We start from the raw sequence: 26,491 nt of genomic DNA on the forward strand, positions 1-26,491 counted from the left end.
TCTTCACTCAATATGCAATTAAACTGTGGAATTTGTTGCCAGAGAATGTAGTATTGGAATACACTGCCGCGCAACTTAAGAACAATCAACGAGCAAGCTTCCTTCCGCCTCACCAATCTAATGCATTTTTTTGAGGGGGTAAGCAAACATGTGGACAATGGGGAGCCGGTTGATATTGTATATCTGGATTTTCAGAAGGCGTTTGACAAAGTGCCACACGAAAGACTCCTGAAGAAATTGCAGAGTCATGGAATCGGAGGTAGGGTATTATTATGGATTAAGAACTGGTTGAAAGATAGGAAGCAGAGAGTAGGATTGCGTGGCCAGTATTCTCAGTGGAGGAGGGTAGTTAGTGGGATCCCGCAGGGGTCTGTGCTGGGTCCGTTGCTTTTTAATGTATTTATAAATGACCTAGAGATGGGAATAACTAGTGAGGTAATTAAATTCGCCGATGACACAAAATTATTCAGGGTCGTCAAGTCGCAGGAGGAATGTGAACGATTACAGGAGGACCTTGCGAGACTGGGAGAATGGGCGTGCAAGTGGCAGATGAAGTTCAATGTTGACAAGTGCAAAGTGATGCATGTGGGTAAGAGGAACCCGAATTATAGCTACGTCTTGCAAGGTTCCGCGTTAGGAGTTACGGATCAAGAAAGGGATCTGGGTGTCGTCGTCGATGATACGCTGAAACCTTCTGCTCAGTGTGCTGCTGCGGCTAGGAAAGCGAATAGAATGTTGGGTGTTATTAGGAAGGGTATGGAGTCCAGGTGTGCGGATGTTATAATGCCGTTGTATCGCTCCATGGTGCGACCGCACCTGGAGTATTGTGTTCAGTACTGGTCTCCGTATCTCAAAAAAGATATAGTAGAATTGGAAAAGGTACAGCGAAGGGCGACGAAAATGATAGTGGGGATGGGACGACTTTCCTATGAAGAGAGGCTGAGAAGGCTAGGGCTTTTCAGCTTGGAGAAGAGACGGCTGAGGGGAGATATGATAGAAGTGTATAAAATAATGAGTGGAATGGATCGGGTGGATGTGAAGCGACTGTTCACGCTATCCAAAAATACTAGGACTAGAGGGCATGAGTTGAAGCTACAGTGTGGTAAATTTAAAACGAATCGGAGAAAATTTTTCTTCACCCAACGTGTAATTAGACTCTGGAATTCGTTGCCGGAGAACGTGGTACGGGCGGTTAGCTTGACGGAGTTTAAAAAGGGGTTAGATATATTCCTAAAGGACAAGTCCATAGACCGCTATTAAATGGACTTGGAAAAATTCCGCATTTTTAGATATAACTTGTCTGGAATGTTTTTACGTTTGGGGAGCGTGCCAGGTGCCCTTGACCTGGATTGGCCACTGTCGGTGACAGGATGCTGGGCTAGATGGACCTTTGGTCTTTCCCAGTATGGCACTACTTATGTACTTATGTACTTATTACTGAAGACCCATCTTTTCGAAAAGATTTACGGAAAAAAACCAAAGCACATAAAGTCCACACTTACTGTTCACTAATGCATCATACATTCACATCTGAACTCTCATTCCCGTATTATCACATCAGTCATACCTTTACTCACAGAAAGATATATACCATATGTCTTCATGCCTTTTTATCGCCCTCTAAGCTCCCATTGTTTCCTCCCAAAGTTTCAATGTTTGTGCTCCATTGCTACATTCCTTAACGACACCTCAATTGTTTCGTATAACTCTGCACAATGTAATCCATAACCAATCTGTAACAAATTCCTTTAACTCATATTGTAAGCCACACTGAACCCGCAAAAAGGTGGGAAAATGTGGGATACAAATGCAATAAATAAATAATAAATAAATAAATAGTAAAAACAGTTAGCTTAGTGGGGTTTAAAAAAAGGTTTGGATAATTTCCTAAAAGAAATGGCTAGATTCTTCAAAATTTCAACTCGGTAAGGTTTCACTGGCTCTTTTTCCTATGCTTGGCCAGCAATTGCTTGACTGTAGCTGCTGTTTGTCACCTCCCTAGAAGTTGCCATCAGAGATGATTATCTAGTCAGCCCAATTGCTGGCCAAGCGTAGGAAAAAGAACCAGTGAAGCTTTGTCGAATTGATATTTTGAAGAATCTAGCCCAAGGTTTCTCAGCTCAGTTTTCAGGATTTACCCAGCCAGTCAAGTTTTTGGGGATAACCACAGTGAATATGCCTGAAACATTTGCATGCACCTGGGCTTCCCTGTGAATATTTTGAACACCAGAATGATTGGGTGTTTCCTGATTATTGTGTTCAGCATGCAGAGAGTGTTTGTCAAGGTTCTGACAAGTGACATAAACTCGACAAAGAGCTGTACTGATGTTGATTTTTCATTTCTTTCTTTCCTTTCTAAGGTTTAGCTGTAACATCTCCTGGGAGTTCAATGCATGCTCTGTCTCATATCCGTCCAGTAAGACTTCGTCCACATCTATTTAACAGGGCACAAGGCGTGCTGAATCCTGACCCCTTCTTTTTCCAAGCTGTTGACCCAGGATTTGACCCAATGCTAAACAGGAAACTTGGGTGCCAAGGGTTTGGCGCTTCCGTGGCAGCAATGGCATCCTTTCCACCACAGAGATACCATTACTTTTTAGTGCTGGACTTTGAGGCTACGTGTGACAAACCACAGATACATCCCCAGGTATGTACAGAGGATGCTTTTGGTCTATAGCATGAATGTTGTTATGCTCTTTAAAGTGCTGTGGTCTGTAGGTTGGTTCTGGGACATGATGTACTTCTAAAGAGACTTACAGTTGTTTTGTGGGCTACATATGAATTCTTCTGGTTGGTAGAACTTCGCATGGAACACTCTTTTTAAGATACTTATCAATACATCATACATTGGAGCACCATTTTCTCCGAGGACAAGCAGGCCTTCCGTATTCTCACAGCTGGGTGACATCATCCGATGAAACCCGGTGTGGATGTCGACTAGCGAGATTATTGTAGAACTTCCTAGCAGTGTTCTACTGCACCTGCACTGGTACCTTGCCACCTGACTCACAAGCATGGGTCCCTCAGTCTTCATTTTTTCACAGAGCAGGGCGGATGTATCGTCGTAGTCTCCTTTCAGGTCGAGTTTTTCTCTTATCTGTAGTGCCTTCCCATGTGGGTATTTTTGTTCTTTTCGGTTATTCTTTTCCTTCCTCCTAATTTTATTCTTAGAAACATAGAAACATGTCGGCAGATAAAGGCCATATGACCCATCCAGGCTGCCCATCCTCTGTAACCCCTAATTCTTCCTGTTCCTAAGCGATCCCACATGCTTATCCCATGCCTTTTTAAATTCTGGAACAGTCCTCGACTCCACCACCTCCACCGGGAGGCCATTCCACGCCTCCACCACCCTTTCTGTGAAATAATACTTCCTTAGGTTACTCCTAAACCTATTCCCTCTTCACATTGTCGTATGCCCCCTCATTCCAGAGCTCTCCTATCATATCTCCTCTCTTCCAGCATATACATGTTGAGGTTCATAAGCCTGTCCCTATAATTTTTGCATTCAAGACTGCTTACTAATTTTTTGTAGTGTTTTTGTCTCTTAAATGTTTACTTTTTTTCGCAGGTTGCTAGGCCCTTTTTAGGCCAAAGCACCAACCTCATTTTGAACACTGCCCCTTTTTATTGTTTACAATGAGTTTAATTTGGTTGTGATTCTTTTCTCAATGTCGAGGAAGACCCCCAGTAGCTTCAAAAGGTGCGCCCAATGTAATCGGGGGATTTCCAGACGGACCTACACAATTGGTCCATCGGGTGCCTGACCATGAGCTTAACTCCTGTTTTTTCTGTTCTTAGTGTTGGCAATGTAGTTGAGGACACAGAGAGTTAGGCAGGTTTAAAAGGAGAGACTTTTTGGTTCCTCGAAAGCTGATACATCATGGCACTTTAAGCATTGACCCCGATGGGTGCTAAGACTTAATCTGCCACTGGGAATGCACCGGCATCGAGAAGGTCTCCACCTCTCTTGACACTGAGTGCTGAAAATAGGCCCCAGGACCGGTCAGCATTGGACCCGACACTGAAGGCGTGTGCAGGTTTGACATTGTCCTTGTCAGTACTGAAGGATTGTGATGCCTAGCATTGGAGGAAGCCCAAGAAGCATAAACATCAGTACCTGAGAAGTTCTGACACCGGGAGGAGTGCCCCCACTCTTTGGAAGAAGTGCCAATGCACAAGTCCCCGAGCAGCCAGGTCCCCGCTTCTGGTTCAACTCTGACACTTTCTGAGGTTGCCTGTCTTCTAGCTCCCTCGCTTTTGTCGCTTGCCTACAGACATTCAAATGTTTGAAAAGTATTAATCTACAAATAAACCTTTTCCAGGGAAAGTGGTAGAACTAGAAGACATGAACTGAGGTTGCAGGGCAGCTGACTTGAGAATAATGTCAGGAAGTACTTTTTCACAGAGAGGGTAGTAGATTCCTGGAATGCCCTCCTGTGGGAGGTGTTGGAGATGAAAATGGAATTCAAAACACAAAGGAATCTGGTATAGAAGGTATGGAATCAAACAAGCTTAGCGCTGATTAGATGGCAACACCAGTAATTGGGAAGCAAAGCCACTGCTGGGAAGACTTCTGTGGCCTGTGCCCTGATTGTGCCTGGACAGATTCTGCTTCAGTAGCTGGAGAACAAGGCCAGTGCTGGGCAGACTTCTATGGTCTGTGCCCTGAAAATGACAAGGACAAATTAAGATCAAGTGTACATATGTAGTATCACATACCTTATGCTGAGTTTATCTTGATGGGCAGACTGGATGGACCGTACAGGTCTTTATCTGCTGTCATCTACTGTGTTAACCTTCGATGAGCGGTTCCAAGCCATGCTCAGGCACCGAGGACACTTGTGCCAACTGCAGATCAGCCAAGAATCTTCCTGAGGTTCTATCCATGCCTGCGGGGAGATTCTCAATGCTGGCACACATATGGTACCTCTTTCAACGTTGGGGAAGGAAGCTTTCCCGGAGTCTGTGGGTAGGGCTGTACCTCGGTGCTCATCAAGGTATGGATGTACTTCCACTGAGCCAAGGCAGGCACAGAATCACTCAGTCCAGTTAGAGTACAGTGAATAGTCTGGGATCACTCATTGGACTCAGGAGAAGACCCTCATTACTTTTCGGAGGAGTTTTATGAGGTCTTATTCTGATCCCTCCCCACCTCAAGAGAGATGTAGATCTCCACCTGAGGGTCTCTTTCACTGGTTTCCTCAAGGAGATGGCTTCTAACATCTCATTTAAGTTGGAGACAGAGGACTGAGTCACCTCCTAAGGAAGGGGTCACGGAACCATTGCACCCTATCCTTAAAGATGCACTCACGAGGAACTGGGAATCTCTTCTCTCGGAGCAGGCCACATCTAAGAAGGTGGATATATATTATGGTATCCAGAAGGCTCCCTGACTTGAGAAAGGGCTTAACTACCTCGCCACTCTTTGGTTGTCAAATCCACCCTCAAACGAGCTAGGAGCTCCAGGACACATGCCTCGGCTCCCCCGGGTAGAGAGGCTCACACACTGGACTCATTTGGGAGGAAAGCTTTTCAGTCCTCGATGCTCATTACCTGCATCCAGACCTACCAGCTCTACATGAGCCTTTAGATGTAGTTTTGATCTGCATTACAATAAGTCTCGCAGGTTCTTTCCCAGTTGAACCTGTACCACCAGGGGAAGAAGGGAAGGGATTCTATTCCATGCACTTCCTTGTGACCAAAAATATGGGGAGATGTCATCCCATTTCTGGTCAAAGAAAAGTTCAGGATGATTTCCCTGGACACCCTTCTCATGATTCAGGACAAAGATGGCTATGCTCTCTGTACTTAAAGCATGCTTATAGCCACATTTCGATACTTCCCAGTGACAGGAAGTATCTCTGATTTCGAATAGGGAAACATCACTAACATGTTCTGCCTTTTGATCTTGCATCAGCTCCCAGGGTATTCACCAAGTGTCTAGCGATAGTTGCAGTATTTGCATAGACTGGGAGTGTATATGTTTCCTTATCTGGACAATTGGCTGGTCAAGAGCACATCACAGGACGGAGTGACAGAGACCATGCGCCTAACTATTTGGGTGTTGGAGTTACTGGGGTTTGTCATAAACTACCTCATGTCCCACCTTCTCCCAGTCCAGCAATTGGAGTACATAGAAGCCCTGCTCAATACATTGCAGGCTTGGGCAGGTCCGGAGCAGCAAGCAGGTGTCAGCTCAGCAAATGTTGAGATTGATGGGCCACATGGCTTCAACAGTGCATGTCACTCCCATGGCATTGCTCCATTTTGAGAGCGGCCCAGTGGACCCTGGCTTCCTAGTGGTCTCAGGCAGCTGGGAATCTAACGGATGTAATCCAGATTTCACCAGAGTTGACTCGTGCCCTTGTCTGGTGGACAGTTCAATCGAATTTGACCGTGGCACTACCATTCCAAATCCCACCTCCCCAGAATGTGCTTAACAGATGCATCCAACCTGGGATGGGGAACTCGTGGATGAGCTTCACACCCAATTTGGTCTGTTCAGGAAACAGATCTCCTTATCAACCTTCTTGAGCTGAGGGCCATTTGGAAGTCACTCGAGGCTTTCAGAGATTGGCTGTGGAACCAAATTATTATCATTCAAACAGATAACCAGGTAGCAATGTTCTGTGTGAACCAAGTAGTGGGTTACGGCATCCTACCCCTTGTGTCAGGAAGCAGTGGGGATGTGGAAGTGAGCCCGTGTTCATGGAATGGCCCTCTGAGCCACATACTTACTAGGAAAAGGCAACTGCCTGGCAGACCGACTGAGTAGGATTTTGTATCTGCACAAGTGGTCTCTAAACAAGGGTGTAGCCCATAAAATCTTCTGAGAGTGAGGCACCCATTCGCTGGATCTTTTTGCCACTTAGCTCAACAATAAATTCCCCCCAGTTCCAGGCTCAGATCACATGATAGACTAGTGTTTAGATGCCTTTCATCTACATTGGGTGGAGATGATCTTTATGCGTATCCTCCGATATCTCTCATAGGGAAGACTTTGCTGGAACTCAAACAGGACTGGTGAACTGTGATCCTAATTGCCCATTACTGGCTGAGACAGATCTGGTTTCCTCTTCTTTTGGAGTTGTCCTCCAAGGAGTCATGGAGACTGGAGTGTTTTCAGATTCTCATAACGCAGAACAAGATGTCCCTTCTGCATCCCAACCTCCAGTCCCTGTCCCCCACAGACTGGGTTTTGAGGGCATAGAATGTCAATCCTTGCATTTGCCTGAGGGTGTCTCCTAAATCTATCCTGCTTGCGTCCACGAGGGAGGGAGCGACGCTGGATCTGGTGCTCACAAATGGGGATAGTGTGTCAAATGTCCGAGTGGGTGCCCACCTGGGCAGCAGTGACCATCAAACGGTTTGGTTTGATATAACGACTGAAGTGGAGTCCTGGATTTCAAGCATGCTGACTTTAGTAAAATGGGGGAATACCTGAGGAAGGAGCTGATGGGCTTGGAGGACGAACGAGAATGGAAGGACAGTGGTCCAGGCTGAAAGAAGCTATAAATATGGCCACAAACCTTTGTTAGGAGAGTAAATAAAAGCAAGAGAAAAAGGAAACCGATATGGTTCTCCAAGCAATTGGCTGAGAAAATAAAGGCCAAAGAGTTGGCGTTCCTGAAAAACAGAGAAACTCAAGAAGAGAAACATGGAGAGGAATACCGGATGAAACTGAAAGAAGCCGTCTGGCAAAAGCGGAAGAAAAAATGTCTAGAAATGTAAGGAGGTGTGACAAAAATTTCTTCATGTATATTAGTGAAAGGAGGAAGACTAAAAAGGGAATTGTGAGACTGAAAGATGCTGCGAACCACGAACCACTATGTAGATAATGATGAAGAAAAAGCAAATTTGCCAAATAGATACTTTTGTTCTGTTTTCACAGAAGAAAATCCTGGAGAAGGACCGCGATTGACTGGCAAAAGTACAAATGAGAATGGAGTGGATAGAGTACTGTTCATGGAAGAGAGTGTGTATGAACAACTTGGAGTGGAGGAGTGGCCTAGTGGTTAGGGTGGTGGACTTTGGTCCTGGGGAACTGAGGAACTGAGTTCGATTCCCAGCACAGGCAGCTGCTCCTTGTGACTCTGGGCAAGTCACTTAACCCTCCATTGCCTGCCGCATTGAGCCTGCCATGAGTGGGAAAGCGCGGGGTATAAATGTAACAAAAATAAATAAAAATAAAGGTGGACAAAGCTGTGGGACCGGATGGCATCCTCCCCAGTATATTTAGAAAGCTTAGAGAGGTTCTGGTGGGTCCTATTAAAGATTTATTTAATAAATCCTTGGGGACGGGAGAGGTTCCGTGGGATTGGAGAATGGCGGATGTGGTCCCTCTTCACACAAAAGTGATGATAGGGAAGACGCTGGAAACTACAGGCCGGTAAGCCTTACTTCGGTTATTGGAAAAGTAATGGAAGCGATACTGAAGGAAAGGATAGTGAATTTCCTGGAAGCCAATAAGTTGCAAGATCCGAGACAACATGGTTTTACCAAAGGTAAGTCATGCCAAACGAATCTCATTGAATTCTTTGGGTGACTGGAGAATTGAATCAGGGATGTGCTATAGACGTAATCTACTTAGATTTCAGCAAAGTTTTTGACACGGTTCCCCACAGGAGACTCTTGAATAAACTTGACGGGCTGAAGATAGGACCCGACGTGGTGAACTGGAATAGGAAATGGTTGATTAGGGTGGTGGTTAATGGAATTTGCTCGGATGAGGGAAAGGTGAGTAGTGGAGTGCCTCAGGGATCGGTGCTGGGGCCAATTCTGTTCAATATATTTGTGAGTGGCATTGCCGAAGGGTTAGAAGGTAAAGTTTGCCTTTTTGCGGATGATACTAAGATTTGTAAGAGTGGACACCCAGGAGGTAGTGGAAAACATGAAAAAGGATCTGCAGAAGCTAGAAGAATGGTCTAAGGTTTGGCAATTAAAATTCAATGCGAAGAAATGCAAAATGATGCACTTAGGGAGTAGAACACGGGAGATGTATGTTTTAGGCGGTGAGAGTCTGAGTCTGATATGTACGGATGGGGAGAGGGATCTTGGGGTGATAGTATCTGAGAATCTGAAGGCGACGAAACAGTGTGACAAGGCGGTGGCCGTAACTAGAAGGTTGCTAGGCTGTATAGAGAGAGGTGTGACCAGCAGAAGAAAAGAGGTTTTAATGCCCCTGTATAAGTCGTTGGTGAGGCCCTACCTGGAATATTGTGTTCAGTTTTGGAGGCTATATCTTGCTAAGGATGTAAAAAAAATTGAAGCGGTGCAAAGAAAAGCTACGAGAATGGTATGGGATTTGTGTTACAAGACGTATGAGGAGAGACTTGCTGACCTGAACATGTGTACCCTGGAGGAAAGGAGATACGGGTGATATGATACAAATGTCCAAATATTTGAAAGGTATTAATCCGCAAACAAACCTTTTCCGTAGATGGGAAGGTGGTAGAACTAGAGGACATGAAATGAGATTGAGGGGGGGGCAGACTCAAGAAAAATGTCAGGAAGAATTTTTTCATGGAGAGAGTGGTGAATACTTGGAATGCCCTCTCACGGGATGTGGTGGAGATGAAAACGGTAACAGAATTCAAACATGCATGAGATAAACATAAAGGAATGGATCCTCAGAAGCTTAGCCGAGATTGGGTGGCAGAGCTGGTGGTAGGAGGTGGGGCTAATGCTGGGCAAGACTTCTCCGGTCTGTGCCCTGAAAATGGCAGATACAAATCAAGGTAAGGTATACACAAAAAGTAGCACATATGAGTTTATCTTGTTGGGCAGACTGGATGGACCATTCAGGTCTTTTTCTGCCATCATCTACTATGTTACTATGTTTCCAAGAGGTGTTGCTCATTTAAATGGAGATTTGCCATCTGTTCTGAGGGCAAGGCCTTAATCCCATGACTTGCCCTACACAAAAACTACTTGAATACATCCTGCACCTCCGAGTCTGGTTTAAAACCAACTCTGTAAGTGTTTATAAGTGCAATTAGTGCTTATCACTGTGTGGGAGGTAAGCACATCTCTATACAGCCTCTAGTTGTTCACTTCATGAGAGGTTTGCTATTGGCAAAGCCCCCCATGAAGCCTCCAAATGTGTCATAGGATCTCAGTGTTGTTCTCACTAAGCTGACAAGAGCTCCTTTCGAGCCACTTGAATCCTGATATTGGAAGTATTTGACCTGGAAAGTTGTGTTTTTGGTGACAGTCACTTCAGCTCACAGGGAGCTTCAGGCCCTAGTAGCTGATCCACCTTACACTAGGTTTCACCACAATACAGTAGTTCTCCGTATGCACTTTTAAGTTCCTTCCTAAGATAGTGTTGAAGTTCTATCTTAACCAGTTAATCGTCTTGCCAACGTTTTTCCCAAAACCAAATGCCCATCCTGGTGAGAATGTACTGCATACCTTAGAATGCAAGTGAACCTTAGCCTTCTGTCTGGAGTGGACTAAAGCTCATAGAAAGTTTGCATTTGTCGATGGCTACCCCCATCCAGTTTGGGTCAAAAGAAGAAAAAGCTGGGTGGACTGTCTAATTGACTAGCAGATTGCATCTCCTTTACTTATGTGCAGGCTAGACAGACTCTAGAGGGGTATATCAAGGCTCATAATGTCAGAGCCATGGCTACGTCAGTAGCCCACTTGGGGTCATCCTTCATAGAGGAGATTTGAAAAGCTGCCACGTCCTCAATTGTCCACACATTCACATCGCATTACTGCCTTGAGCAGGATACCTGACGTGACAGCTGGTTCAGGCAAGTAGTCTTGAAGAATTTGTTCGGTGTCTAGAATCCAACTTCACCCCATTAGACCCAGTTTTCTTTGGTTCCAGGCTGCACCTTCACTAGTATGTAAATAGTTTCAGGCGAATTGAATTTCAAGCCTCGACATTTCGAATCCCTATTGTCTTAGCATCATTGTTTTCGGTGAGCCTGGTAGCTAGGATTCCCAGCTTAGAGAATGCAGAAGGCCTGCTTGTCCTCGGAGAAAGCAAAGTTACTCACCTGTAGCAGATGTTCTCTAGGACCTCAGGCCAAGTATTCTCTCATCTTATGTGACTGAGGAACCTGCACTCACACGTCGGGAGGGAAGGCACCAGCGCATGCGCGGTGGGATGTTGCTAGTCAGTGTCCGCACTGGGCTCCGTTAGATCACGTCACCCAGCTGTGAGAATATCTGATGTGCTGTCCTTGGAGAACACCTGCTACAGGTGAGTAACTTTGCTTATATGTTCCTGTGGTTAACAGTGTGATTTTGAATACTGTATGATGCAATAATTGTGTGTTAGGCCCCATGGTGGAATGCTTAAGGGTTTCCTGGTATAGTACAACATACTGTGGAAAGACTACTTGTCCTGTGGTTGATAGAGGATACTGTGGGAAGCTTGAATATTAGGTATGGTTGGCAAGTGATGCCATAGAGCTTTACTTTCCATGGAAAAATTTTTGCTCATTACATTTTGCAAGGCAGTTGATCTACTAATCTGTTGACAAAATAATTAGAGGTACATTTGAGATGCAAGTGCTCAGAATAGAGTACAGTTTCTTTCTTTCTTAGTGATGCTGTTATAAATTATCTGCTCCCTTTTATGACTAGGCCATGAACAGATCCTGCCGTTGTTTACTGTGCATTACATGCGAAGGTGGAAGCAGTGTTTCTATTAAAATGATGTTTTCAGGTTGGAGTTTGTTCACCATGACGGACTGACCTACACTAGAAACAGCAGTCTGACACTAGCTGAATAATTTAGGAGGACATGGGGAAAGAAGAGAAACCTGACCAAAGAGCAGGCATCATTCTCTCAGATATTGTTTGCATTTTATTCCTGTTGTAGCCAAAGTCATACATGTAGCTGAAAAGATTTGAGAATCATAACATGTAAAAAGGTGAAAATGTATAAAGTAGTGAAAAAAGGAATTCTAGTCCTGCTATCCACTATCTGCTCACCTTGCTTGCTTGAGAACACCTGTTTTTGTTTTGTTTTTTTCTCAACTCCCTTCTTCCCCCCCCCCTCCCCCCTTGCTGACTTAATTTTGGGTACACATTTGGGGGATATGCAGCATGTCATGAAACTGAGCATGTTCTCTAGTGAGATGAGATGTCCTGTTGTCAGTTTGTCACTGTACAGTAATTTTTTTGGCATTTCTATAACCATTGTTACTAATTTCATGCAGGGAGTTGTTGGAAACTGCCATTTCATAGCAGTTTGAGCCATTCCAGTTTTTTTGTCAGCATTTAGCCTTACATCTCCGCCTGTGCTAACAGTATCCTGCTGAAATCAGGTGAAGGCAGCGTGATTAGAAATGACCGCCCAACTGCTTGGTCCTGACCTGGATTCTTTTCAAGACACCAAAAATGTTTAGGAGCCTTTCAGCTCTGAAGGCAGTTATCTGCCATGGTCAGCATGCAGAGTCCAAGTGATGTTCACTATGGTGCTGGGTTCAAGCAGCCAGGAGAATCCCTTCTGCTTTGTGTACTATGCTTATACTAACACAATTGCTTAATTTAACCCAGAACAGTTAAATATTTAAAATTATGTTTTAATGGAGCTGAAATATAATAGAAATGCTACTTGTGAAGTTATTTTAAGGTGGTGGTATTTCTTCCCCAGCAGTGCATTGATTTCCATGGGACCTGGATATATTTTCACATATGGGTGGCAGAGAGCCCTGGTATGGAGATGCTCCCCAATGTTCAGTTACTGAAGAAGGCTTTAGTACTGTACCGAGCATGCACATGCGTTCCCATCTGCCATCATACGGGACCAAGGTAGTCCTCGGTTTTCCACGGAGTGGGGTAAATTTTTTTTTTTTTTTTTGATTCTCCCCTCAATGCCTTTTTGGATTTTGTCCCATTCGGTATTTTGCCCTTTTTTTTCTTACCATTTTGGACCTTTTTTTCTACCATGTCTTTTTTTCACATGGGACCAAGTATTTCCTTTCCCTTAGTGTTCTTAATATTTTTGGCACTTTTCTTAAGTTTCGTTATTTTTCTGGGGCTCCTTAGGCCCTTTTAGGCCTCAAGCACTCTGGCCAGGAAACGCCTTATTTTTTGTCATCACAGCATCATTTGATTTTTGCTGTGGCTATTTTTGTGACATCTTCCAGAGAATTCCCAGTAATTTTTAAGAAGGGCTTCAGATGCAGCAAGACCATGTTCCTTGGGGACACCTATTCCTGTTGCCTTCAGTGTCCGGGACCTGACTATAATCCTTCCTCTTGTCACCTGTGTTCCATTTTCAACAAGAAGCATTAAGAATCGTGAGCAGTAGCACAATAATAATTTTGATGCTGACAAGTCTGGTCCATCAACATCAGCCTTGGAGGGTATTAGTCCCTATGGCTCACAAAGCTGCATTGGGCCCTGGGGATGCATTGGCATCAAAGAGGTCTTCCCGTGCCTCAACAAAAGTGGTAGCACCACCCATAGGCATCGGGCATCTTCTGATTCCATCACAAGGACACGTAAGGATTTGATGTCATCTTCATTGACACCAGTGGACACTGATGCCATGTGTCAGGTGGAAGCCAAGAAGCATCAGCATCGGTCTCCTTCGAAGCATGACGTTGGGACACTCTTACGTATGGCAGTGCTGATGTCCATGCTGAGAGGGCAGTTCCCCTTCCAAGGTTTTATAATGGTCATATCATTCTCCATTGAGCTCAGGACTAGGCCACCAATTTGACCGTGGTACCTGTGAAGGATACCTCCATACTGGCTGGAGCCCAGCCTTTACCAAAGGTCAACCAGGAAAAATGCTTCTGGGCCATGCTTTACTACTACTTATCATTTCTATAGCGCTACTAGACGTACGCAGCGCTGTACACTTGAATATGAAGAGACAGTCCCTGCTCGACAGAGCTTACAATCTAATTAGGACAGATAAACAGGACAAACAAGAGATAAGGGAATATTAAAGTGAGGATGATAAAACAAGGGTTCTGAACAAGTGAACAAGGGTTAGGAGTTAAAAGCAGCATCAAAAAGGCGGGCTTTTAGCTTAGATCTGAAGACAGCTGGAGCTTGACGTACCGCCTCAGGAAGTCTATTCCAGGCATATGGTGCAGCAAGATAAAAGGAACGGAGTCTGGAGTTAGCGGTGGAGGAGAAGGGTGCAGATAAGAGAGATTTACCCAGTGAACGGAGTTCCCTGGGAGGAATGTAGGGAGAGATGAGAGTGCAGAGCTACTGAGGAGCTGCAGAGTGAATGCACTTATAGGTCAATAAGAGGAGTTTGAACTGTATGCGGAAACGGATAGGAAGCCAGTGAAGTGACGAGAGGGCTAATATGAGCGTAACGACCCTGGTATAGTAGCACTATAGAAGTGATAAGTAGTAGTAGTAGAGAAGCCGTAGTTGCTTCACTATTCCATGGTGGTTGAATCCGCTGTCAAACAAGCCAGAATCTCAAGGACCCATTCCTTGACACCCTCAGGTGGGAATGCCTGTATTTTGGGGTCATTTGGGCGGAAATTATTTTTTCAGGCCCACATCCGGACCTACTGGCAGTACACGAGCATTTACTCGGTGTCCAGTGTGCTCAAGTTTGCAGATAGTCTCCCATCAGAGCAAGCTGCGCACCTTCGCCAAATAGCCAAGAAGCAGAAGAAATGCAGGATTAATTTGGCTAGGGACACCTTTTTGAAGTGGCGCTAGACTTTCCACCTTGGGTGTCAGAATGCGCAGGCTCTTATAGTTGTAGGTTTCGCATCTGGAACCATCTGCTTAGGAAATGTTTAGTAGACGTCCCTTGCCGAGACACTAATCTTTTTGGGGACAAGGTGGAATAAGTGGTGGTCATCACTAAAAAGAGAATGATACCATCAACTTTTTGTCTTGGCCTGCTCCTTCTGTGGCCTCCACATCTCTAAGGTTTGCTGGAAGGAATAGAAAAGATTCCTACTACTCTCAAAGGCAAAGGTTCAACCACATCCTCAGCTACAGCCTCAGACTCGGCCTTCATGCTCCTGCCCTCAGCAGCAATGCACTCGGAAATCTCAACCAACTCCCCAGTCTAAGCAGGGGATGAGCTTTTGATTGGCTTGAAGAGAGCATGGCCATCATCAAAGGCCATGTTTGGTTTTTCCCCCTTTTGTTTGAACAGCCTGGTAGCTAGGGATTACCGTATGTAAAAATATAGTATCCTGCTTGTCCTTGGAGTAAGCTAAGTTATTCACTAGTAGCAGGACACACATATTCTCACATACCCACCCACTCTCCTAGGAGTAGTAGTCTTTGCTTTTATATTGGACTCAGAGGCGTAGCTAGGTGGGTCACCAGGGGAGCGGCAGCTCGCCCAAGTGGACTGCCGGTGCCTATTTTTCATGCGATCTGTTGTGTTTAAAATACATGCCGGTGCCATCGGCAGCCCGCTCTCCGCTCCCCCGTTCCCTCCAACCTGGCTACGCGTCTGATTGGACCGCTGTCCGCTCCCCCTGCGCTCGCAACCTGGCTGCTCTTCTGATTGGACTACCTTGGTAGGTGGGTAGGCATGCGCATATGCTGTAGATCCTGCCAAATGTTTCTTCAATATCTGAATGCTAGGGGCTCCATTGGATAACGTTACCCACATGTGAGGAATATGTATCCTGCTGTCCTCAGAGAACATCTGCTACAGGTGAGTAACTTCTCTTTGTGAACCCAGTCTTTTAGAAGAATCCAGTTGTTTGTTAAGTTATATGGTGGAACACTTAAGTTTTTCCTTGTGCAGTACTACTACTACTACTACTATTTAGCATTTCTGTAGCGCTACAAAGCGTACGCAGCGCTTCACAAACATAGAAGAAAGACAGTCCCTGCTCAAAGAGCTTACAATCTAATAGACAAAAATAAAGAAAGCAAATCAATTAATGTGGGGGAGTGGTTACAAGTCAAAAGCAATGTTAGAGGTGGGCTTTCAATCTAGATTTAAAGATGGTCAAGGATGGGGCAGTAATATTCCAGTAAGATGTGTAAATAAAAAACTTAAAGCAAGACGGTCAATATATTGTATATGGATTTTCAGAAGGCACTTGGCAACATGAAAGACTCCTTATGATGAAGCCACAACTTAAGTACTGCAAGCAGTTCTGGGTAGCTGCACCTCAAAACAGCAGAATGAGGAGAAAAATGATTATAGGGCTGATCAGTACAAGATACTGTGCCCCCTCCCTACCCATCTTCAAATCATTGCTCAAAGCCCACCTCTTCAATATTGCTTTTGGCACCTAACCTTTATACCTTTCATGTAATCAAGAATGCCCCAAATTGACTACCCCTACTTGACTGACTCTACATTTGTCCATTAGATTGTAAGCTGTTTGAGCAGGGATTGTCTTTCTGTGTTAAAATTGTACAGCGCTGCGTAACTCTGGTAGCGCTTTAGAAATGTTTAGTAGTAGTAGTGGGGATCTCTGAAGTCTGTGTCCGAAAAGCATCATCCCAAAGATGCTCCAAAATCAGGGGGTTTAATAGAATATTTCATCCTGGTTCGCTGTCTGCTGGTGAGATTGAAATACTAAACCTTATACTAGTCATAACCTCAACAGCAAAGCCCATGCCCAGGTTGACCCAGAGGAGTTAAAAATTGGCATGAAGAGTTCCTCCTTGTAGTTGTTTAAGAATTGCTGCCCTGAGAATCGCTATCAGTTGTATTCCTTAAGTATATTGCATAGATCAGTTCTTTATTTCTACAGATCAGTTTTTAATATATGGCAGTAAAAATAAATATCTGAAGATAGTATTAGGTTTTTTTGCACCTTCCATCCTTGTTCTTTCCAGTTTAATTGTCTTTTAGGGGGAGGGAAAGAATTCTTTGAAAGAATCCATTCCACCCTTCTGCTCTCTTCCCCCCTGGACCTTAGAGGCGTCAGCTCTCATCTGTCAAAGTGTAAATCAGCAATTAAAACGCAAACAGCCAAATGCCAAAGATGACCTGAAGCACAGAGCAAGTGACAAACAAGTCCGGACAAATCAGCGGATAATTTATAAGCATTGCCCCTAAAATCTAATTATTTGGCAATTCGAATTTTGCAGCCAGCCTGGGCTGTGCAATAAATTTAACCCGCCATAAATTATTTAAGGACAGCCCATGGTGTAAAAGGAAAAAAAAAAAAACCCCAAACAAACCAGAAAAAGCAGGAGTATTTGTGTACAGCCCAGCTCTTTCTAAGACCAGGGCTTTAGCTTTTTCTATCTGATATTTCTTGTGGAGCAATAGAACAGATCACAAGATGATGGTTTTGCAGTATGTGTGCTTTCTAGAGCTCGGAAGTCACATCTTTGGATATGTTTGTACATTATTTTCACTTTTGGAAGAAAAAGGTGTGTTGCTGTCTACACTACAGTGGTAACTGTGTAAAAAGCTGCTGTAACTTGTGTGGCATGTATGTGCACAGGTTAGCAGCATGCTAAGGAAAATGACATACACTGAAACTGCATGCACACGTTTACCTGCTATTCACTACACACACATTTCTCAACCTAATTTATGCACAATTGTTCCTGTTATGCTTGTAAGTACTGCCCTTAGCAGGGCTGCCGAGGGGGGCGACGGGGGAGGGGGCAAGATTCCCCCAGGTCCGGCCTCCAGGGGAGGGGGCAAGATTCCCCCAGGTCCGGCCTCCAGGGGAGGGGGGCCTGTCTCTCTCTCCTGCTCCTGACGGGACCTGGGTGATCGCGTCCTGACAGGAGCAGGAGAGAGAGAACTCCGGCACCGGGCCCCCATTTAGAGGATGAGGAGGAGCAAACACAGAGCTTTGGGACCTCTGGTTTGGCTAGTAGGGGGTCCCCAAGTCCCGCCAGCAGAAGCCTTTCCTCCAGTGTTCTCTGCTGCTTTTCCCCTCACATCGCGTCATGAGGTATGTGGAGTTGTGGCAGGGATGTCGGGCACAATGTGCCCCCCCCCCCACAATTTTTTGTACTCTGGCTATGCCGGGGGGGGGGGGGGCAGGGGGGATGGCAGCAGCGGCCTGGGCCCCCCTGCTCAGGTAGGATAAGCTTGTACCTGTATATTGTCTATGCAATTTTAAACAGACAAACCTCTTGCTTATGTGGAGCCACAAGGGGCTGGGGAAAGCAGCTTCACTTGAACTAACTCTTACAAAGATGTGTGTTTAAAAAAAAACCTCACATCATCACTGTAATTCATTCTTGTTTAAAAGATGGTGCAAAAATATGTTGTAGTCCATAGTCAAACAAAGTACCCAGAGGAACATGGTGTGGGGGAAGGGTAGGGCCACAGTTCTGTTAAAGGTGGGGGAAACCTTTATTCTTCTGTTTTTGTGTAATGGTGATCTGGAGGCTGTGGATGTTTCTGTGGTGTTGGGACCATACACTCATGTTTGTCATACCTAGCTTGAATTATACTTTGGGAATTGAGTAATTGCACTGGGAAGAGCGAGGTTGAGTCTCTCCACTCACCTGGCTGCTATTTACTCACTCACGGCTTTTTGATTCAGGATTGTACAGCGGTTTGACCCAGGGACGTAGCCAGACCTCGGCAGGAGGGGGTTCCAGAGAGCCTGAGGTGGGGGACACAGTTTAGCCCGCTGCCGACCCCCCCCCCCCCCCCACACCAGGTACCTTTGGTGGCGGGGGTCCCCAACCCCTGCCAGCGTTTGCTGATCTGTTTTTGTGAGTCCTTACATCCTGCACGTGTGCACGCAGGATGTCAGGAGTCAGGACTCACAGAAACGGATCAGCAAATTCGCCGGAGACCGGGTTCTGAAGCAGACTGGCTGACGGGGTTTGGGGACCCCGCCAGCAAAAGTACCTGGCGGGGGGTGTCGAAAGTAGAGGGGGCCAGGGTTAAATCTGTGGGGGACCATGCCCCCGTGGCCCCACCTAGCTACGCCCCTGGTACGCACCTGGTTTTACCTAAGAGACTGCAGTACTTTTAGGCTTTTCCATTCAGTATGAGGCTGCCCAAGGGAGTGTACCTAAAAGGCCGAGTCCTTTGGTGCAACTGAATAAGCTAGAGCAGTGTTTCCCAGCTTCTTCAAGCCAAGTACCCCCTAAGTAAAAATTTCAATTGAGTATCCCTGAGCTCCGACCAGCTGAGATTTTGAAGTGCACATTTTATTGTTAAACAGTTAACTAACTTGGCAACATATATAACAAATACCGGTTACTGCAACTGGCATACAGACCCAGTTGGCATGATATTTCACTCTCGTGTAAACTGGCCCCTTGACATGTGATATCTCGTTCTTACAAACTAAGTAAAAATGAACAATGTGACTTGGGGCCTATTTATAAAAACGGGACAAAAAGTTAACCACAAAAGCTGCCTGTAGTGACTAATCCACAAGAAATCTGAGTGATTGCTGTGGGCAAGAACAAATGGGACTGCGCAAAATTTCTACACAGAAACTACATGCCAGCAGAATACTGCAGCTTGGTCACATGTACAAAACAGATCCTCAACAAATACAAAACAAGGGACCACAGATCGGTAAGAACGTGTTGCCATACTGGGACAGACCAAAGGTCCATCAAACCCAGTATCCTGTTTCCAACAGTGGCCAATCCAGGTCACAAGTACCTGGCAAGATCCCAGAATTGTAAAACATATTTTATTTTGCTTATCCTAGAAATAAGCAGTGGATTTTCCCAAGTCCATCTTAATAATGGCGTATGGACTTTTTTTAAAACCCTGCTAGGCAACTGCTTTTAGCACATTCTCTGGCAATAAATCCCAGAGTTAATTACATAAGATATGAAGACAAAAACCTGAACTGGAAACTTCAAGAAGTCAGACTCTGCATGTAGGAAATGGGAAAGGGAATGGGCGTGCAAGTGGCAGATGAAGTTCAATGTTGACAAGTGCAAAGTGATGCATGTGGGTAAGAGGAACCCGAATTATAGCTACGTCTTGCAAGGTTCCGCGTTAGGAGTTACGGATCAAGAAAGGGATCTGGGTGTCGTCGTCGATGATACGCTAAAACCTTCTGCTCAGTGTGCTGCTGCGGCTAGGAAAGCGAATAGAATGTTGGGTGTTATTAGGAAGGGTATGGAGTCCAGGTGTGCGGATGTTATAATGCCGTTGTATCGCTCCATGGTGCGACCGCACCTGGAGTATTGTGTTCAGTACTGGTCTCCGTATCTCAAAAAAGATATAGTAGAATTGGAAAAGGTACAGCGAAGGGCGACGAAAATGATAGTGGGGATGGGACGACTTTCCTATGAAGAGAGGCTGAGAAGGCTAGGGCTTTTCAGCTTGGAGAAGAGACGGCTGAGGGAGATATGATAGAAGTGTATAAAATAATGAGTGGAATGGATCGGGTGGATGTGAAGCGACTGTTCACGCTATCCAAAAATACTAGGACTAGAGGGCATGAGTTGAAGCTACAGTGTGGTAAATTTAAAACGAATCGGAGAAAATTTTTCTTCACCCAACGTGTAATTAGACTCTGGAATTCGTTGCCGGAGAACGTGGTACGGGCGGTTAGCTTGACGGAGTTTAAAAAGGGGTTAGATAGATTCCTAAAGGACAAGTCCATAGACCGCTATTAAATGGACTTGGAAAAATTCCGCATTTTTAGGTATAACTTGTCTGGAATGTTTTTACGTTTGGGGAGCGTGCCAGGTGCCCTTGACCTGGATTGGCCACTGTCGGTGACAGGATGCTGGGCTAGATGGACCTTTGGTCTTTCCCAGTATGGCACTACTTATGTACTTATGTACTTATGACTTGATATACCACCTTTCTGTAGTTTTTGCAACTACATTCAAAGCGTTTTACATAGTATAATACAGGTACTTATTTTTACCTGGGGCAATAGAAGGTTAAGTGACTTGCCCAGAGTCGCAAGGAGCTACAGTGGGTATTGAACCCAGTTCCCCAGAATCAAAGTCCGCTGCACTAACCGCTAGGCTACTCTTCCACTATACTAGAGAAATAGAAACTGAAATACCAGGTATCAAATTTCAAGTACTTTTTATTTGATTAACCACTTAAATCCATCAAAACTTAGAACAATATTTAAAATCAGAAAAACAATATGAAAAAAACCCCCATCAATAAAAAAAAAAAACAGGAAAGAAGAGAAATTCAGATGAAAGGAAACCGCTGAGTGTGTTACACCATCAGATCCTAGCAAACAGTCCCCCTCCCTTACTGTCCAAAGAAAAAGAAACCAGACACATCCTAAAGTTCCTTTGCGTCAGCAGCAGATGAATCTGGAAACTAGTGGTTTGTGTCCGTTTACCAGCAGGTGGAGGTAGAGATCACTGACTTCAAACCAGTGATACAGGACAGATAGATCCTCAGCAAGTCAGTATGTCTGTCTCCAGCAGGCGGATGGACGGTCTTCCACTCATTCCTGGATTTCTCTGTTAGGGGTGCTCCTGTTCTTGGTCTCCTGGTCAGCGGAGAGTGGGGTGTCCTGGCTGTATGGCGCTAGCTTTAGGGGGCATATCTGGTTACCCCAGATCCCTCCTTCCCCCCCCCCCCCCCCCCCCCTGGTGCTTACCCCCTGCCCAGGTCCTCTTTGCTAGCCTTTCTCTGTCAGAGTTCCACTTTGCCTCCCACAGATTACTGTGCTGGTTTGTATTTAAAAAAAGAAAAGGAATTATATAGATACATATGTAATTATGAAAAACCAAACAGGACAGCACTGGCTCTTAGGGCTCTTTTTGCCTTTGTGAAATACTTGTGGAATAAGAAAGCTTTACAAAATTACAAAAAAACAAACCTTCTTCAAGAGGCTTTCCAGCGGTTTTATCTGGGCAGCAGAGTGAGGCTTGTGCAGGGCTGAAATCCTGCTTGGGAGCAGTGCTTGGGCTGTGAGTGCTACACGGGGTAAGTTTTTTTTCTTCAGCTTTTGTTGTGGCGCTGGGGCAGGCTTCGCGGGAGATGGACATGGTAGTTTTTCTCAGAGCACAATGGCAACAGAGACTGTGAAGTGCTATTCCTGTTGCAGAAAACAGCAGCATCCGGTCTGTGCGGCATCAGATGTGGGGTCCCTGGAGCCTCCATCTCCTCCTTTGTCAGAGCCAGCACTGAATAGCCTTTCAGGCCCGGCTTCCCTGGAGACAAGCTGGAGGATAGGGAGCTTTTGGCCCTGGAGCCGGATGACTCCACGGCCATCCGTATTTTTCACAAAGAGGAACTGCCCTCCTTTATTGTCAATGCGCTCCATGCGCTGAATATTTTGGTTGACAAGATAACGGCTTCTTCTGTGGCTAACCTGAAAATGGCAGGCACTAGATGACCCTCTCGGACCTTTCTGGTCCATGAGGCGATTGAGGAGCTTTTCTCTGCTCAGTGGGACACCCTGGACACTGGTCTTTGGGTGGCGAAGGCCATGACGCATCTATACCTCGTGCCTCAGGATTATTTGGAGTGGTTGAAATTTCCTAAGGTGGACAATTTGGTGGCTGTGGTCACCAAGATGACAACGCTTCCTGTAGAGGTAAGGATTGCTTTGAAGGATGTTCAAGACCGCAAGCTGGAGGTGGCATTTGAAACAGGCTCTTGAGGTCATGGCTCTTTCCCTTCATGCTTCCAGCTGTAGCTCCTCTGCGGTGCGAGTTTACTTTTCCTGGGCTCAGTAGACGGCCGATGTCGTGGCAGGGAGGTGCAGCCTTTGGCGGACTTTCCCTCATTAGAGTCTGGACTGGCGTATTTGGCAGGCTTGTATGATCTGGTTCGTGCGTCAGCCAAACAGATGGCAGTTACAGCCCACTGTCTGTTGTGGGTTTTGCCATTGGACAACAGGAAAAAGTGGGTGATGGACCACGGGTTTCAGAGACGAGAAAGACAATCTTGAGTTGAAAAAGTTTTTATTGATAAGACTTGACACAATGCTATGTTTCAGCCGCAAGGCCTGCTTCAGGAGTCTCATCAGGTAAAAGGGTTTTAAACTTGCTTTTTATTTACGATTGGACCTGAAAGCATGCATCGTTTATTTTTTTATTTATGTATTGCATTTGTATCCCACATTTTCCCACCTCTTTGCAGGCTCAATGTGGCTTACAATACATCATGAATAGTGGAAATATATAAGAAAATAGACATTTAGTATTACAGAAGGATCTTGGTTAACATTATAATGATAAAACATGATAGTAGTACAGCAAGCAGATATTATAAGGCAATTCTGGATGTAAGTGGAGGAATTCACATTTGTTGATCTTTGTGGTATACCTTGTTAAAGAGATGGGTCTTCAGTAGTTTGCGGAAGTTAGTTAATTCATGAATCGTTTTTAAGTTGCGTTCACCACCAAAGAGGTCTTTTTGAAAACCACTTTGACTGATCTACCTGAAAGTACTTCACATCTGGAATTTTGAAGTCCATTAATCTTAAAATTGAGACTCCTGAAGCAGGCCTTGCGGCTGAAACACAGCATTGTGTCAAGTCTTCTTTCAATAAAATATTTTCAACTCGCGATTGTCTCTCTTGTCTCTTGAACCTGTGGTCCATCACCCACTTTTTCCTATTGCCTTTGTATCCTCATGGGACTATAGAGTTCTCCGCTCCTGCGGATTTTTGTTGGACACTCTTGCCATTGGGCAGCAGACACGATCTCTAAGCAGCATCTTACTAAACTCCCTTTTCGGGGCAAGCTGCTATTTGATAATGATCTCGAGTGGCTGGTTAAGGACCTGGGGGACTCCATCCAAGACACTGCATTTGCCTGAGGACCACCACAAGCCGGCACCTCTGGCACGTCGCGTCCTCAGTTTCGGGAGGCCAGGAAATGTTGGCTGGGCTCGGCTGCAGCAGCTTCTTTGGCTCCCTTTCAGCACTCTCGGTTCCAGCAGCATTCTTCCTTTTGGACAGACAAGAGGAGATGGGGTTCCGGGACCCATCCTGCGCCTGCCACTGGGGCTGCACAATGATGAGATTCTGGCCTGCTGCTCGGCTCTTCACATTAGGGGTCAACTTATCCCTGTTTTTCGAGCAATGGGCCGGCATATGCTACAGGGGGCATATTGAACATTCATCACTGGCCGCGCATCTGAACATAAGTGGTTTTTTTTTTTTTTTTTTTTTTTTTTTGAAGATTAGTTGGCTTAAGCCCACTCTCTGGCCACTCTGTCCGGACTGGAACCTTAATCTGGTTCTGTGAGCTGTGCAACAGGCTCCTTTTGAACCTCTGAAGAAGTCATCTTTGAAGTATTGACTCTGAAGGCAGTATTTCTGGTCGCCATGTCCTCGACACAGTGAGTGTCGTAGTTGCAGGCTTTGTCGTGTCATGATCCCTTCCTCTGTTTTTTCAGACTTGGGGGGGGGGGGGGGGGTTACAGTTAGGATGGTTCTGTCTTTCTTGCCTAAGGTGGTGTCAGCGTTCCATGTGAACCAGCTGCTTTCTCCAGTCATTCGCGACAAGAGGACTGTCTGCTGGACTTTGCAGCCCTGTGGTGTTTGGATGCGAGATGAGTGCTTTTGCAGTATCTGCGGGAGACTAATGATTTTTGCAGGTGTTGCGGATATCTAGTAGCAATATAAAAATAAATATGTTGATGATGGTTGGATTGGGATAGCTATGTTGGGGAAATTAAATATGAGATGGTATGCAGTGTTTAATAGGAAGCAAGAACATATCCCACAGTGTTGCTGGCTATTAATATTCCTGCATTAACTGGGTAGGTTGTTATGAGCATAGATTAACTGGTAGCGTGTTATGGAATGATCTAACTAAAAAGGTAGTCTTGAGAAGGGTTGATAAGCTATATGGAGCAGCTACACTTACAGACTAAGGGACACTTCACAATGTTACATGGTAATGCACAAACTATGAGTGAATCTTCCACCTCACTATATTACTGTGAGGAGAAAAAGGCTTCAGTGGCCACGCATGGCTAAATTCAAAAAGCCAGAGAGCCTTACGTAGAGCACATCACCAGTCTAAAAAAAAGCTCTTCTTAAAAATTATCCATACAATTTTTTTCTTCAATTACTTTTTCTTAAATTATTTTTCAAATAATTTATTATGGTATAGTAAAAGTGGAGTAGCTTTTTTGTTTTTCTTGGCAGTTATTTTGTTAGAAAATAACTAATATATGTCACGTAATGAGACTTGAACCAAAGTATCAACCTACCTCACACTTCCAAGATCAAAGAAAAATTCTTCTTACTGACCCCAAATCCAAAAGAAAAATAAAGCTGCAGCCATGCAACCTTTTGGGCAGCCACAGCACCAATGCCGCCTGGTCCCAGAAAGGCAGCTGCTCCACGGTGAGACAAGATTTATACTGGCTAGTCCTTGGAACTATGAGATGTGTATGTGAACCTGAAGATAGGACCACAGTGACGTATGGAGGAGTAGGTGAGAAAGTGCCATGTCCTGGAGTAGGTGAGAAAGTGCCATGGCCCGAAGAGACTTGAAGTCTTACAGGTGTTGCCTTGGATGGCAAGACAGAGACCGTATGCCTTGCAGTGTCTTGGGGGAAAAAGCCTCTGGAAAGAAGAATGACAAAGCAAATAGAAAAAAGCCAAGTCGTCTTGTCTGCAGGCAGTTAGTTTAATTTATTTATACCCACTTACTTCTAAGTGGGGTATAAATTAATAGTTTAAATTTTCCATTATCTGTTCTCTATGCAAATAGCTGAACATTGGAAGTGTTCTTATTGATTGGTTGGATATTAGCAGAACAAATCAGACATTCACTATCGCATGAAAGTCAGATGCACAGTGTCCTCAGTGATGTGAGATGGCATGCTGATAAGGAATGTTGGAGTACCAGTGTTGGCTGAAGATGGTGGTAGCACTGTTGGTGCCTCATGGTCTTCGTAAGTAGTCTTGAGGCTCAGAAGGTCTGAGGCACCTGATTCCCTGTATGTACGCACAGGAAAACAAAGAACAATGTCTCTTTTCATCCTTCACACATACCTTGTACCGAGATCGTCTGTGAGTCTGAGTGCCTTGTTTCTGCTTCTTGGTGTTTGACTTCTGCTAGTCTCCCAGTAACAACCCTGCTCTACCTGCCCCAGATGCCTCGTTTCTGGGCTTCACCTGTTCCCGCTGATATGAATTTGGTTCCATGCCTGGTACTTCTGCGCTTGGACCTGCGCTTGAAGTCCTGGCAGCATCTAAGTGCTAAAGGCTCAACACAAAGAGAAGGGGGTTGTAGTAAAATTGTAATTCTGCATTTATTAGGTTGCAGATTTTAACAAATTTGGCAGTATGTATCATTTGGGGCCTTCGCGTACAAGATCTCAACCCCCCTCCCCCCCCCTTTAAAATGTGGTTTCTCCATTGGCTGCTCTTTGGGCACAGTTTAAGTTTCTTGTGCTGATAGTTAAGGGGATAAATAACTTGGGACCAACGTACCTGCAAGAAAAATCGAGAATTCTGTACCTTGTCATGGGGAGAGGATTGTTGGTGATTCCAAGAAGAGTTGAAGTTTCTTGGGAAAGTATAAGAGGGGGTTGTTCTCGGTTGTTGGCCCAATGTATTGTTACATTTGGCAGTTAGGGTATGGATAGTTTATTTACAGTTTTGACATTTTATTAAAAGTATGAAGCGATGTAATTGGCCTGGATGCTAGGGAGGAG

The 26,491-nt window shown here is 45.0% G+C and overlaps 1 protein-coding gene across 1 annotated transcript in view; it reads left to right on the forward strand.

Annotated features, from left to right (window-relative positions):
• Window positions 1–26,491, forward strand: part of ERI3 (ERI1 exoribonuclease family member 3) — a 249,393-nt gene that overhangs the window by 22,874 nt on the left and 200,028 nt on the right. The window contains exon 2 of the mRNA XM_030205573.1: window positions 2,361–2,647. Within this exon, the coding sequence (XP_030061433.1) occupies window positions 2,390–2,647 (258 nt within the window). The 5' untranslated portion in view covers window positions 2,361–2,389. The remainder of the gene's footprint in view (window positions 1–2,360; window positions 2,648–26,491) is intronic.

This window comes from Microcaecilia unicolor, chromosome 6 (genome assembly GCF_901765095.1).
Source record: "Microcaecilia unicolor chromosome 6, aMicUni1.1, whole genome shotgun sequence".
In the NCBI taxonomy this organism is placed as follows: domain Eukaryota; kingdom Metazoa; phylum Chordata; class Amphibia; order Gymnophiona; family Siphonopidae; genus Microcaecilia; species Microcaecilia unicolor.